The 13,026-nt window shown below is 56.2% G+C and overlaps 1 protein-coding gene across 1 annotated transcript in view; it reads left to right on the forward strand.

Annotated features, from left to right (window-relative positions):
* LOC132340956 (proto-oncogene vav-like) overlaps positions 1-10,970 on the forward strand; it is a 34,330-nt gene extending 23,360 nt beyond the window's left edge. The window contains exons 15-17 of the mRNA XM_059872209.1: positions 4,640-4,754; positions 9,486-9,634; positions 10,765-10,970. Of these exons, the coding sequence (XP_059728192.1) occupies positions 4,640-4,754; positions 9,486-9,634; positions 10,765-10,818 (318 nt within the window). The 3' untranslated portion in view covers positions 10,819-10,970. The remainder of the gene's footprint in view (positions 1-4,639; positions 4,755-9,485; positions 9,635-10,764) is intronic.
* Positions 10,971-13,026: the final 2,056 nt, after the last annotated feature.

Here is a 13,026-nt window from a genome sequence, read left to right on the forward strand (position 1 = left end):
TTTTGTGTTTTTGGGGTCCCTGACTCCAGTTTTGGGGTGGGTTTTGAGGTTTTGGTCTTTTTGGGGTCCCTGACCCCGTTTTGGGGCGGTTTTTGGGGTTTTTTGGGGTCCCTGACCCCGTTTTGGGGTGGTTTTCGTGGTTTTGGGATCCCTGACAAGGTTTTGGGGTTTTTTGGGGTCCCTGACCCGGTTTGAGGTGGTTTTGGGGTCCCTGACCCGGTTTTGGGGTGGTTTGGGGGTTTTTGGGGTGTTTTGGGTTGTTTTTGGGGTGGTTTTGTGGTCCCTGACCCGGTTTTGGGGTGTTTTGGGGTCCCTGACCCAGTGTTTGGGGTGTATTTAGGGTTTTTGGGGTCCCTAACCCCAGTTTTGGGGTAGTTTTGGGGGTTTTTGTGGTTTTGGGTTCCCTGACCCCATTTTGGGGCGGTTTTTGGGGTGGTTTTGGGGTCCCTGACCCGGTGTTTGGGATTTTTGGGGTCCCTGACCCGGTGTTTGGGGCGGTTTTGGGGTGGTTTTGGGGTTTTTGGGGTGTTTCTGGGATCCCTGACTCGGTTTTGGGATTTTTGGGGTCCCTGACCCGGTGTTTGGGGCGGTTTTGGGGTGTTTTGGGGTCCCTGACCCGGTTTTGGGGTGGTTTTTGGGTTTTTGGGGTGTTTTGGGGTCCCTGACCCGGTGTTTGGGGCGGTTTTGTGCTCCCTGACCCAGTGTTTGGGATTTCTGGGGTCCCTGACCCGGTGTTTGGGATTTTTGCTGTCCCTGACCCGGTGTTTGGGGCGGTTTGGGGGTTTTTTTGGGGTTCCTGACCCGGTTTTTGGGGTGTTTTGGGGTCCCTGACTCAGTGTTTGGGATTTTTGGGGTCCCTGACCCGGTTTTGGGGTGGTTTTGGGGTGTTTTGGGGTCCCTGACCCGGTGTGTGGGGGGTGTTTTTGGGGTCCCTGACCTGGTTTTGAGGTGGTTTTTAGGGTTTTGGGGTGTTTTGGGGTCCGTGACCCGGTGTTTGGGGAGGTTTTGGGGTCCCTGACCCGGTGTGTGGGGCGGTTTTTGGGTGTTTGGGGTGTTTTGGGGTCCCTGACCCGGTTTTGGGGTGTTTTTGGGGTCCCTGACCTGGTTTTGAGGTGGTTTTTAGGGTTTTGGAGTGTTTTGGGGTCCGTGACCCGGTGTTTGGGGAGGTTTTGGGGTCCCTGACCCGGTGTGTGGGGCGGGTTTTGGGTGTTTGGGGTGTTTTGGGGTCCCTGACCCGGTTTTGGGGTCCCTGACCCGGTTTTGGGGTGTTTTTGGGGTCCCTGACCCGGTGTTTTAGGGCGGTTTTTGGGTGTTTGGGGTGTTTTGGGGTCCCTGACCCGGTGTTTGGGTCCCTGACCCGGTGTTTGGGGCGGTTTTGGGGTGGTTTTTGGGGTTTTGGGTCCCTGACCCGGTTTTGGGGTCCCTGACCCGGTGTTTGGGATTTTTGGGGTCCTTGACCCGGTGTTTGGGGCGGTTTTGGGGTGGTATTTGGGTTTTTGGGGTGTTTTGGACTCCCTGACCTGGTGTTTGGGGCGGTTTTGGGGTGGTTTTTGGGTGTTTTGGTGTCCCTGACCCGGTGTTTGGGATTTTTGGGGTCCCTGACCCGGTGTTTGGGGTGTATTGGTGGTGTTTTGGGGTCCCTGACCGGAGTGTGGAGCGGCTTTGGGGTGGTTTTTGGGTTTTGGGGGTGTTTTGGGTTCCCTGACCCCATTTTGGGGCGGTTTTTGGGGTGGTTTTGGGGTCCCTGACCCGGTGTTTGGGATTTTTGGGGTCCCTGACCCGGTGTTTGGGGCGGTTTTGGGGTGGTTTTGGGGTTTTTGGGGTGTTTCTGGGATCCCTGACTCGGTTTTGGGATTTTTGAGGTCCCTGACCCGGTGTTTGGGGCGGTTTTGGGGTGTTTTGGGGTCCCTGACCCGGTTTTGGGGTGGTTTTTGGGTTTTTGGGGTGTTTTGGGGTCCCTGACCCGGTGTTTGGGGCGGTTTTGTGCTCCCTGACCCAGTGTTTGGGATTTCTGGGGTCCCTGACCCGGTGTTTGGGATTTTTGCTGTCCCTGACCCGGTGTTTGGGGCGGTTTGGGGGGTTTTTTGGGGTTCCTGACCCGGTTTTTGGGGTGTTTTGGGGTCCCTGACTCAGTGTTTGGGATTTTTGGGGTCCCTGACCCGGTTTTGGGGTGGTTTTGGGGTGTTTTGGGGTCCCTGACCCGGTGTGTGGGGGTGTTTTTGGGGTCCCTGACCTGGTTTTGAGGTGGTTTTTAGGGTTTTGGGGTGTTTTGGGGTCCGTGACCCGGTGTTTGGGGAGGTTTTGGGGTCCCTGACCCGGTGTGTGGGGCGGTTTTTGGGTGTTTGGGGTGTTTTGGGGTCCCTGACCCGGTTTTGGGGTGTTTTTGGGGTCCCTGACCTGGTTTTGAGGTGGTTTTTAGGGTTTTGGAGTGTTTTGGGGTCCGTGACCCGGTGTTTGGGGAGGTTTTGGGGTCCCTGACCCGGTGTGTGGGGCGGGTTTTGGGTGTTTGGGGTGTTTTGGGGTCCCTGACCCGGTTTTGGGGTCCCTGACCCGGTTTTGGGGTGTTTTTGGGGTCCCTGACCCGGTGTTTTAGGGCGGTTTTTGGGTGTTTGGGGTGTTTTGGGGTCCCTGACCCGGTGTTTGGGTCCCTGACCCGGTGTTTGGGGCGGTTTTGGGGTGGTTTTTGGGGTTTTGGGTCCCTGACCCGGTTTTGGGGTCCCTGACCCGGTGTTTGGGATTTTTGGGGTCCTTGACCCGGTGTTTGGGGCGGTTTTGGGGTGGTATTTGGGTTTTTGGGGTGTTTTGGACTCCCTGACCTGGTGTTTGGGGCGGTTTTGGGGTGGTTTTTGGGTGTTTTGGTGTCCCTGACCCGGTGTTTGGGATTTTTGGGGTCCCTGACCCGGTGTTTGGGGTGTATTGGTGGTGTTTTGGGGTCCCTGACCCGGAGTGTGGAGCGGCTTTGGGGTGGTTTTTGGGTTTTGGGGGTGTTTTGGGTTCCCTGACCCCATTTTGGGGCGGTTTTTGGGGTGGTTTTGGGGTCCCTGACCCGGTGTTTGGGATTTTTGGGGTCCCTGACCCGGTGTTTGGGGCGGTTTTGGGGTGGTTTTGGGGTTTTTGGGGTGTTTCTGGGATCCCTGACTCGGTTTTGGGATTTTTGAGGTCCCTGACCCGGTGTTTGGGGCGGTTTTGGGGTGTTTTGGGGTCCCTGACCCGGTTTTGGGGTGGTTTTTGGGTTTTTGGGGTGTTTTGGGGTCCCTGACCCGGTGTTTGGGGCGGTTTTGTGCTCCCTGACCCAGTGTTTGGGATTTCTGGGGTCCCTGACCCGGTGTTTGGGGCGGTTTGGGGGGTTTTTTGGGGTTCCTGACCCGGTTTTTGGGGTGTTTTGGGGTCCCTGACTCAGTGTTTGGGATTTTTGGGGTCCCTGACCCGGTTTTGGGGTGGTTTTGGGGTGTTTTGGGGTCCCTGACCCGGTTTTGGGGTGTTTTTGGGGTCCCTGACCTGGTTTTGAGGTGGTTTTTAGGGTTTTGGGGTGTTTTGGGGTCCGTGACCCGGTGTTTGGGGAGGTTTTGGGGTCCCTGACCCGGTGTGTGGGGCGGTTTTTGGGTGTTTGGGGTGTTTTGGGGTCCCTGACCCGGTTTTGGGGTCCCTGACCCGGTTTTGGGGTGTTTTTGGGGTCCCTGACCCGGTGTTTTAGGGCGGTTTTTGGGTGTTTGGGGTGTTTTGGGGTCCCTGACCCGGTGTTTGGGTCCCTGACCCGGTGTTTGGGATTTTTGGGGTCCTTGACCCGGTGTTTGGGGCGGTTTTGGGGTGGTATTTGGGTTTTTGGGGTGTTTTGGACTCCCTGACCTGGTGTTTGGGGCGGTTTTGGGGTGGTTTTTGGGTGTTTTGGTGTCCCTGACCCGGTGTTCGGGATTTTTGGGGTCCCTGACCCGGAGTGTGGGTTGTATTTGTGGTGTTTTGGGGTCCCTGACCCGGTGATTGGGGCGGTTTAGGGGTGGTTTTTGGGTTTTTGGGGTGTTTTGGGGTCCCTGACCTGGTTTTGGGGTCCCTGACCCGGAGTGTGGGGCGGTTTTGGGGTGGTTTTTGGGTTTTTGGGGTTTTGGGTCCCTGACCCGGAGTGTGGGGCGGTTTTTGGGTGTTTGGGGTGTTTTGGGGTCCCTGACCCAGTTTGGGGTCCCTGACCCGGAGTGGGGGGCGGTTTTGGGGTGGTTTTTGGGTTTTGGGTCCCTGACCCAGAGTGTGGGGCGGTTTTGGGGTGTTTTTTAGGTTTTTGGGGTTTGGGGTCCCTGACCCGGTGTTTGGGGCGGTTTTGGGTCCCTGACCCGGAGTGTGGGGCGGTTTTGGGGTGGTTTTTGGGTTTTGGGGGTGTTTTGGGGTCCCTGACCCGGTTTGGGGTCCCTGACCCGGAGTGTGGGGCGGTTTTGGGGTGGTTTTTGGGTTTTGGGGGTGTTTTGGTGTCCCTGACCCGGTTTTGGGTCCCTGACCCAGAGTGTGGGGCGGTTTTGGGGTGGTTTTTGGGTTTTGGGGGTGTTTTGGGGTCCCTGACCCGGAGTGTGGGGCGGTTTTGGGGTGGTTTTTAGGTTTTTGGGATTTTTGGGGTCCCTGACCCGGAGTGTGGGGCGGTTTTGGGGTCACGCAGGAGCTGGTGGAGTTCTACGGGCGGAACTCGCTGCGGGATTGCTTCAAGGGGCTGGACACGACCCTGGCCCTGCCCTACCGGGACCCCCAGAGCCGCGCGGGACCCCGCGAGCCCCGTACGGCCCCGCCGCCCCCAGCGGGGCTTGGCGTGGGGGGATATGGGGTTGGGGTTTTGGGGGGATATGGGGTTGGGGTTTTGGGGTTTGGGGGGTTATGGGGTTTGTGGGTTATGGGGTTTGTGGGGTTATGGGGTTGTGGGTTATGGGGTTATGGGGTTTTGGGGTTTTGGGGGGTTATGGGGTTTATGGGTTATGGGGTTGGGGGTTTTGGGGTTTTGGGGTTTTGGGGGGTTATGGGGTTATGGGGTTTTATGGGGTTTTGTGGGGTTGTGGGTTTTATGGGTTATGGGGTTATGGGGTTATGGGGTTATGGGGTTTTTGGTTATGGGGTTGTGGGATTGTGGGGGGTTTATGGGGGTTTATGGGTTATGGGGTTGTGGGGTTTTGGGGGGTTATGGGGTTATGGGGTTTTATGGGGTTTTGTGGGGTTGTGGGTTTTATGGGTTATGGGGTTATGGGGTTATGGGGTTTTTGGTTATGGGGTTGTGGGGTTGGGGGATTGTGGGGGGTTTATGGGGGTTTATGGGTTATGGGGTTGTGGGGTTTTGGGGGGTTATGGGGTTTATGGGTTATGGGGTTTTGTGGGGTTTATGGGGTTTTGGGGGGTTTATGGGGGTTTATGGGTTATGGGGTTGTGGGGTTTTTGGGGTTATGGAGTTTAGGGGTTATGGGGTTGTGGGGTTTGTGGGATTATGGGGTTTTGGTGGGTTTATGGGTGTTTATGGGTTATGGGGTTTGTGGGGTTATGGGGTTTTGGTGGGTTTATGGGGGTTTATGGGTTATGGGGTTTGTGGGGTTATGGGGTTTTGGGGGGTTATGGGGTTATGGGGTTTGGGGGGTTGGGGGGGTTGTGGGAGGTTTATGGGGTTATGGGGTTTGTGGGGTTATGGGTTATGGGTTGTGGGGTTATGGGGTTTGTGGGGTTATGGGGTTTTGGGGGGGTTATGGGATTATGGGGTTGTGGGGTTTTGTGGGGTTATGGGGTTTATGGGTTATGGGGTTGTGGGGTTGTGGGGTTTTATGGAGTTTGGGGAGTGGGGTTATGGGTTATGGGGTTGTGGGGTTGTGGAATTATGGGTTATGGGGTTTTGTGGGTTATGGGGTTGTGGGGTTTTGGGGTTTATGGGTTATGGGGTTGTGGGGTTTTGGGGGGTTTATGGGGTTTTGGGGGGTTATGGGGTTTGTGGGGTTATGGGGTTGTGGGGGTTATGGGGTTTTGTGGAGGTTTATGGGGTTTTGTGGGGTTTGGGGTTTATGGGTTATGGGGTTGTGGGGTTGTGGGGTTGGGGGGTTGTGGGTTATGGGGTTGTGGGGTTTTATGGGGTTTAAGGGTTTTATGGGGTTTTGTGGGGTTTTGGGGGGTTATGGGGTTGTGGGGTTGGGGGGTTGGGGGGTTGTGTGGTTTTATGGAGTTTGGGTTGTGGGTTTGGGGTTATGGGGTTTTATGGGGTTATTTGGGGTTTGTGGGGTTATAGGGTTTGGGGTGTGGGGTTATGGGGTTTTGTGGGGTTTTATGGGTTTATGGAGTTGTGGGGTTACGGGGTTTGGGGTTGTGGGGTTTGGGGTTTTATCGGGTTGTGGGGTTTTATGGGGTTTTGTGGGGTTGTGGGGTTATGGGGTTTTATGGAGTTTGGGATGTGGGGTTTGGGGTTTTATGGGTTTTTATGGGGTTTTATGGGGTTTTATGGGGTTTTGTGGGTTGTGGGGTTGTGGGATTTGAGGTTTTATGGGGTTGTGGGGTATGGGGTTGTGGTGTTTGGGGTTTTATGGGGTTATGGGGTTTTATGGGGTTGTGGGGTTTTATGGGATTATGGGGTTGTGGGGTTGTTGGGTTATGGGGTGATGGGGTTTGGGGAGTTGTGGGATTATGGGGTTTGTGGGGTTATGGGGTTGTGAGGTTTGGGGTTTTATGGGGCTTTATGGGGTTTTATGGGGGTTTATGGGGTTATGGGTTTTTGGGGTTATGGGGTTATGGAGTTTGGGGTTGTGGGATTTGGGGTTGTGGGGTTTGGGGTTGTGGGGTTGTGGGATTTGGGGTTGTGGGATTTGGGGTTGTGGGGTTTGGGGTTGTGGGGTTGTGGGATTTGGGGTTGTGGGGTTGTGGGGTTTGGGGTTGCGGGGTTTGGGGTTGTGGGATTTGGGGTTGTGGGGTTGTGGGGTTTGGGGTTGCGGGGTTTGGGGTTGTGGGGTTGTGGGGTTTGGGGTTGTGGGCTTTGGGGTTGTGGGCTTTGGGGTTGCGGGGTTTTGTGGGCTTTTATGGGGTTTTGGTGATGGGGTTTTGGGGACATTGGGGACACACGGCCGGGGGGATTTGGGAGTTTTGGGGTGACCGTGGGAAGATTTCGGGAGTCCTGAGGTTGTGGGGTGGCCCTGAGGGACGATTGGGTGTGGCTTGACTTGGGGACATCACCGTGTCCCCTGTGTCCCCTGTGTCCCCTTCACTGTGTCCCCTGTGTCCCCCGTGTCCCCTTCACTGTGTCCCCCGTGTCCCCAGACTCTGTTTGGGGTTGGATTTAGGATTTGGGGTGTCCCCGTGTCCCCTCTGTCCCCTGTGTGTCGCCAGGCGCCACCCGCAGTTCTGGCTGTGTTTAGGGCTGGATTTGGGGTGTCACTGTGTCCCCTGTCACTGTGTCCCCTGTCACCGTGTCCCCTGTGTGTCCCCAGGTGCCACCCGCAGTTCTGGCTGTATTTAGGGCTGGATTTGGGGTGTCACTGTGTCCTCTGTCACCATGTCCCCTCTGTCCCCCTTGTCCCCAGGTGCCACCTGCATTTTCAGCTCTATTTAGGGCTGGATCTGGGGCTGGATTTGGGGCGTCCCCATGTCTCCTGTCACAGTGTCCCCTCTGTCCCCCGTGTCCTCTGTCACAGTGTCCCCTCTGTCCCCTGTGTGTCCCCAGGTGCCACCCACAGTTCTGGCTCTATTTAGGGCTGGATTTGGGGGGTCCCCATGTCCCCTGTCAGTGTGTCCCCTCTGTCCCCTGTGTGTCCCCAGGTGCCACCCACAGTTCTGGCTGTATTTAGGGCTGGATTTGGGGTGTCCCCATATCCCCTGTCAGTGTCCCCTGTGTCCCCCATGTCCCCAGGTGCCACTTGCATTTTCAGCTCTATTTAGGGCTGGATCTGGGGGTGTCACCATGTCCCCTTTCAGTGTCCCCTCTGTCCCCAGGTGCCACCCACAGTTCTGGCTCTATTTAGGGCTGGATTTGGGGTGTCACTGTGTCCCCTGTCACCGTGTCCCCTTTGTCCCCCCTGTGTCCCCAGGTGCCACCCGCAGTTCCAGCTTTATTTAAGGCTGGATTTGGGGGGTCCCCATGTCCCCTGTCAGTGTGTCCCCTCTGTCCCCCCTGTCCCCAGGTGCCACCCACAGTTCTGGCTGTATTTAAGGCTGGATTTTGGGGTGTCCCCTGTCACCGTGTCCCCTCTGTCCCCCGTGTCCCCAGATGCCACCCACGTTTTCAGCTCTATTTAGGGCTGGATTTGGGGTGTCCCCGTGTCACCTGTCACAGTGTCCCCTCTGTCCCCAGGTGCCACACACAGTTCCAGCTCTGTTTAGGACTGGATCTGGGGGTGTCACCATGTCCTCTGTCACAGTGTCCCCTGTGTGTCCCCAGGTGCCACCCTCAGTTTCAGCTCTATTGAGGGCTGGATTTTGGGGTGTCCCCGTGTCACCTGTCACAGTGTCCCCTGTGTGTCCCTAGATGCCACCTGCATTTTCAGCTCTACTTAGGGCTGGATTTGGGGGTGTCCCCATGTCCCCTGTCAGTGTGTCCCCTCTGTCCCCTGTGTGTCCCCAGGTGCCACCCGCAGTTCTGGCGGTATTTAGGGCTGGATTTGGGGGTGTCCCCATGTCCCCTGTCAGTGTGTCCCCTCTGTCCCCTGTGTGTCCCCAGGTGCCACCCACAGTTCTGGCTGTATTTAAGGCTGGATTTGGGGTGTCCCCATGTCCCCTGTCAGTGTCCCCTGTGTCCCCCCTGTCCCCAGGTGCCACCCGCAGTTCTGGCTTTATTTAAGGCTGGATTTGGGGTGTCCCCATGTCCCCTGTCAGTGTGTCCCCTCTGTCCCCTGTGTGTCCCCAGGTGCCACCCGCAGTTCTGGCGGTATTTAGGGCTGGATTTGGGGGTGTCCCCATGTCCCCTGTCAGTGTGTCCCCTCTGTCCCCTGTGTGTCCCCAGGTGCCACCCGCAGTTCTGGCTGTATTTAGGGCTGGATTTTGGAGTGTCCCCTGTCACTGTGTCCCCTCTGTCCTCTGTGTCCCCAGGTGCCACCCGCAGTTCTGGCTGTATTTAGGGCTGGATTTTGGAGTGTCCCCTGTCACTGTGTCCCCTCTGTCCTCTGTGTCCCCAAGTGCCACCTGCATTTTCAGCTCTATCTAGGGCTGGATTGGGGGTGTCACCATGTCCCCTGTCACAGTGTCCCCTGTGTGTCCCCAGATGCCACCTGCATTTTCAGCTGTATTTTGGGCTGGATTTGGGGGTGTTCCCGTGTCACCTGTCACAGTGTCCCCTATGTGTCCCCAGGTGCCACCCGCAGTTCCGGCTGTATTTAGGGCTGGATCTGGGGCTGGATTGGGGGTGTCCCCATGTCCCCTGTCACAGTGTCCCCTCTGTCCCCTGTGTGTCCCCAGGTGCCACCCGCAGTTCCGGCTATATTTAGGGCTGGATCTGGGGCTGGATTGGGGGTGTCCCCATGTCCCCTGTCACAGTGTCCCCTCTGTCCCCCTGTCCCCAGGTGCCACCCGCACTTTCGGCTCGGCCAAGGCCCGTTACGCCTTCAGCGCGCGGGACAGGACAGAGCTGTCCCTGCGCGAAGGGGACATCGTGCGCGTCCTCAGCAAGAGGGGACAGCCCGGCTGGTGGAAGGGCGAGATCTACGGCCGGGTAGGGCACTGTCCCCAACCCTGGGGACACTGCGGGCATTGGGGACACTGGGGACACTGGGGACATTCGGGGACACTGGGGATATGGGGGATGTTGGGGACACTGGGGACACAGGGGACGTTGGGGACACAGGGGACAATGGGGACACTGGGGACATTGGGGATGTTGGGGACATTGGGGACACTGGGGACATTGGGGACACTGGGGACATGGGGGATACTGGGGACATGGGGGATGTTGGGGACACTGGGGACTTTATGGACATTAGGGACATTGGGGACATGGGGGATGTTGGGGACATTGGGGACAGCGGGGATATTGGGGATGTTGGGCACATTGGGGACATTGGGGACATGGGGGATATTGGGGACATTGGGGACATTGGTAACACTGGGGACGTTGGGGACATTGGGGACATTGGTAACAGTGGGGACATTGGGGACACTGGGGACATTGGGGATGTTGGGGACGTTGGGGACACTGGGGACACTGGGGACATTGGTAACATTGGCGACATGGGGGATGTTGGGGACGTTGGGGACACTGGGGACACTGGGGACATTGAGGACATTGGGGACATGGGGGATGTTGGGGACACTGGGGACACTGGGGACATTGAGGACATTGGGGACACTGGGGACATTGGGGACACTGCAGACACCCCTGAGCCTGTCCCCAACCCCAGGGGACAGAGGGGATACCCCTGTCCCCTGTCCCCTTTCTCCCTGTGTTCCCCTGTCCCCTCTGTCCCCCTCCAGGTGTCCTCATGTCCCCCCAGGTGTCCCCCATGCCCCCCCCCCCATTGTCCCCACCATGTCCCCCTGTCCCCTGACCCCTCTGTCCCTGTCCCCCCAGGTGTTCCCATGTCCCCTGACCGTGTCCCCTCTGTCCCCAGGCTGGGTGATCCCCAAGTCCCCGTCCCCCTCAGATGTCCCCATGTCCCCCCCAGGTGTCCCCGTGTCCCCTGACCGTGTCCCTCTGTCCCCAGATCGGGTGTCCCCCATGTCCCCATGTCCCCCCCAGGTGTCCCCGTGTCCCCTGACCATGTCCCCTCTGTCCCCAGGTCGGGTGTCCCCCATGTCCCCCCCAGGTGTCCCCATGTCCCCTGACCGTGTCCCCTCTGTCCCCAGGTCGGGTGGTTTCCCGCCAATTACGTGGACGAGGATTTTTCCGATTATTGCTGATTTTGGGGCCACTCCCGATGTCCCCAAGGATGTCCCCAAGGACGTCCCCAACGATGTCCCCCATGATGTCCCCAATCATGTCCCCAAGGACAGCCCCCCCATGATGTCCCCAAGGATGTCACCAAGGATGTCACCAAGGACACTCCCAGTGATATCCCCAGGGATGTCCCCAAGGATGTCCCCAAGGACACCCCCAGCGATGTCCCCAACGATGTCCCAAGGATGTCCCCAAGGATGTCCCCGATGACATCCCCAGTGATGTCCCCAATGATGTCCCCAAGGATGTCCCCAAGGACATCCCCAGTGATTTTCCCAAGGATGTCTCCAATGATGTCCCCAAGGATGTCCCCCACGATGTCCCCCACGATGTCCCCAGCGATGTCCCCAAGGATGTCCCCGGTGATGTCCCTGGTGATGTCCCTCACGATGTCCCTGGTGATGTCCCCAGCGATGCCCCCAAGGATGTCCCTGGTGATGTTCCCAAGGATGTCCCTGGTGATGTCCCCAAGGATGTCCCCAAGGACACCCCCAGTGATGTCCCCCGCGATGTCCCCAGCGATGTCCCCGATCACGTCTGTCCCAATAAACCGGGCTGAGCTCCGATTTTGACCGATTTTGACCGGAATGGACCCAAAAATAATTCCGGGAACGTCCGGCCGAGGGACAAAGGGCAAAGGTCAAAGGTCAAAGGTCACGGCTGGAGCCGGGATTTTTGGGAATTCCGGGATTTACGGGATTTACGGGATTTGGGGGATTTTGGGAAGGGAAATTGCTGGATTTTGGGAATTGTGGGATTTGGAGGATTTCAGGATTTGGGGAATTCCGGGATTTTGGGGAATTCTGGGAATTTCAGGATTTTGGGGAATTCTGGAATTTGGGGAATTCTGGGAATTTCAGGATTGCGGGATTTTGGGGAATTCTGGGATTTTGGGAATTCCAGATTTTGGGTGTTCTGGGATTTGAGGAATTCTGGGAATTTCAGGATTTTGGGGCTTCTGGGATTTGGGGAATTCTGGGAATTTCAGGATTTTGGGAATTCTGGAATTTGGGGAATTCTAGGAATTTCAGGATTGCGGGATTTTGGGGAATTCTGGGATTTTGGGAATTCCAGATTTTGGGTGTTCTGGGATTTGGGGAATTCTGGGAATTTCAGGATTTTGGGGCTTCTGGGATTTGGGGAATTCTGGGAATTTCAGGATTTTGGGAATTCTGGAATTTGGGGAATTCTAGGAATTTCAGGATTGCGGGATTTTGGGGAATTCTGGGATTTTGGGAATTCCAGATTTTGGGTGTTCTGGGATTTGGGGGATTCCACGATTTTGGGAATTTCGGGATTTTGGGAAGGAGAATTTCAGGATTTGGGGGATTGGGGGATTTTGGGGATTGGAGGAATTTTGGGAATTCTGGAATTTGGGGAATTCTGGGATTTTGGGAAGGGGAAATTCAGGATTTTTGGAGTTCCAGGATTTTGGGACTTAGGGGATCTGGGGGATTTGTGGGATTTGGGAATTCTGGGATTTTAGGAAGGGAAAATTCAGGATTTTGAGGATTCTGGGATTTGGGGAATTTGGGAAATTCGGGAATTATGGGATTTGGGGAAGGGGAAATACAGGATTTTGGGAATTCCAGGATTTTGGGAAGGGGGATTTCAGGATTTGGGGGATTCCGGGATTTTGGGAACAAGAAATCCCAGGATTTGGGGGATACTGGGATTTAGGGAATTCTGGGATTTGGGGGATTTCAGGATTTTGGGAATTCCAGGATTTGGGGGATTCTGGGATTTGGGGGATTTTGGGATTTGGGGGATTTCCAGGATTTTGGGAAAGGGAAATTCAGGATTTGGGGAGGAGAAATCCAGGATTTTGGGAAGGGAATTCTGGGATTTTTGGGGATTTGGGGATTTTGGGGACTGTGGTGTTTGGGGAGTTCTGGGATTTTGGGAATTATGGGATTTGGGGATTTGGGGAATTCCGGGATTTGGGGAATTAGGGGATTTTGGGAAGGGGGATTTCAGGATTTTGGGAATTATGGGATTTTGGGAATTATGGGATTTTGGGGATTGTGGGGTTTGGGGATTCCAGGATTTTGGGAATTCTGGCAATTGTGGGATTTGGGGAATTCCGAGATTTTGGGAATTTCGAGATTTCAGGGATTTTGGGGAATTCTGGGATTTGGGGAATTAGGGGATTTTGGGAAGAGGGATTTCAG

The sequence above is a fragment of the Haemorhous mexicanus genome, chromosome 34, assembly GCF_027477595.1.
Source record: "Haemorhous mexicanus isolate bHaeMex1 chromosome 34, bHaeMex1.pri, whole genome shotgun sequence".
NCBI classification, from domain to species: Eukaryota; Metazoa; Chordata; class Aves; order Passeriformes; family Fringillidae; genus Haemorhous; species Haemorhous mexicanus.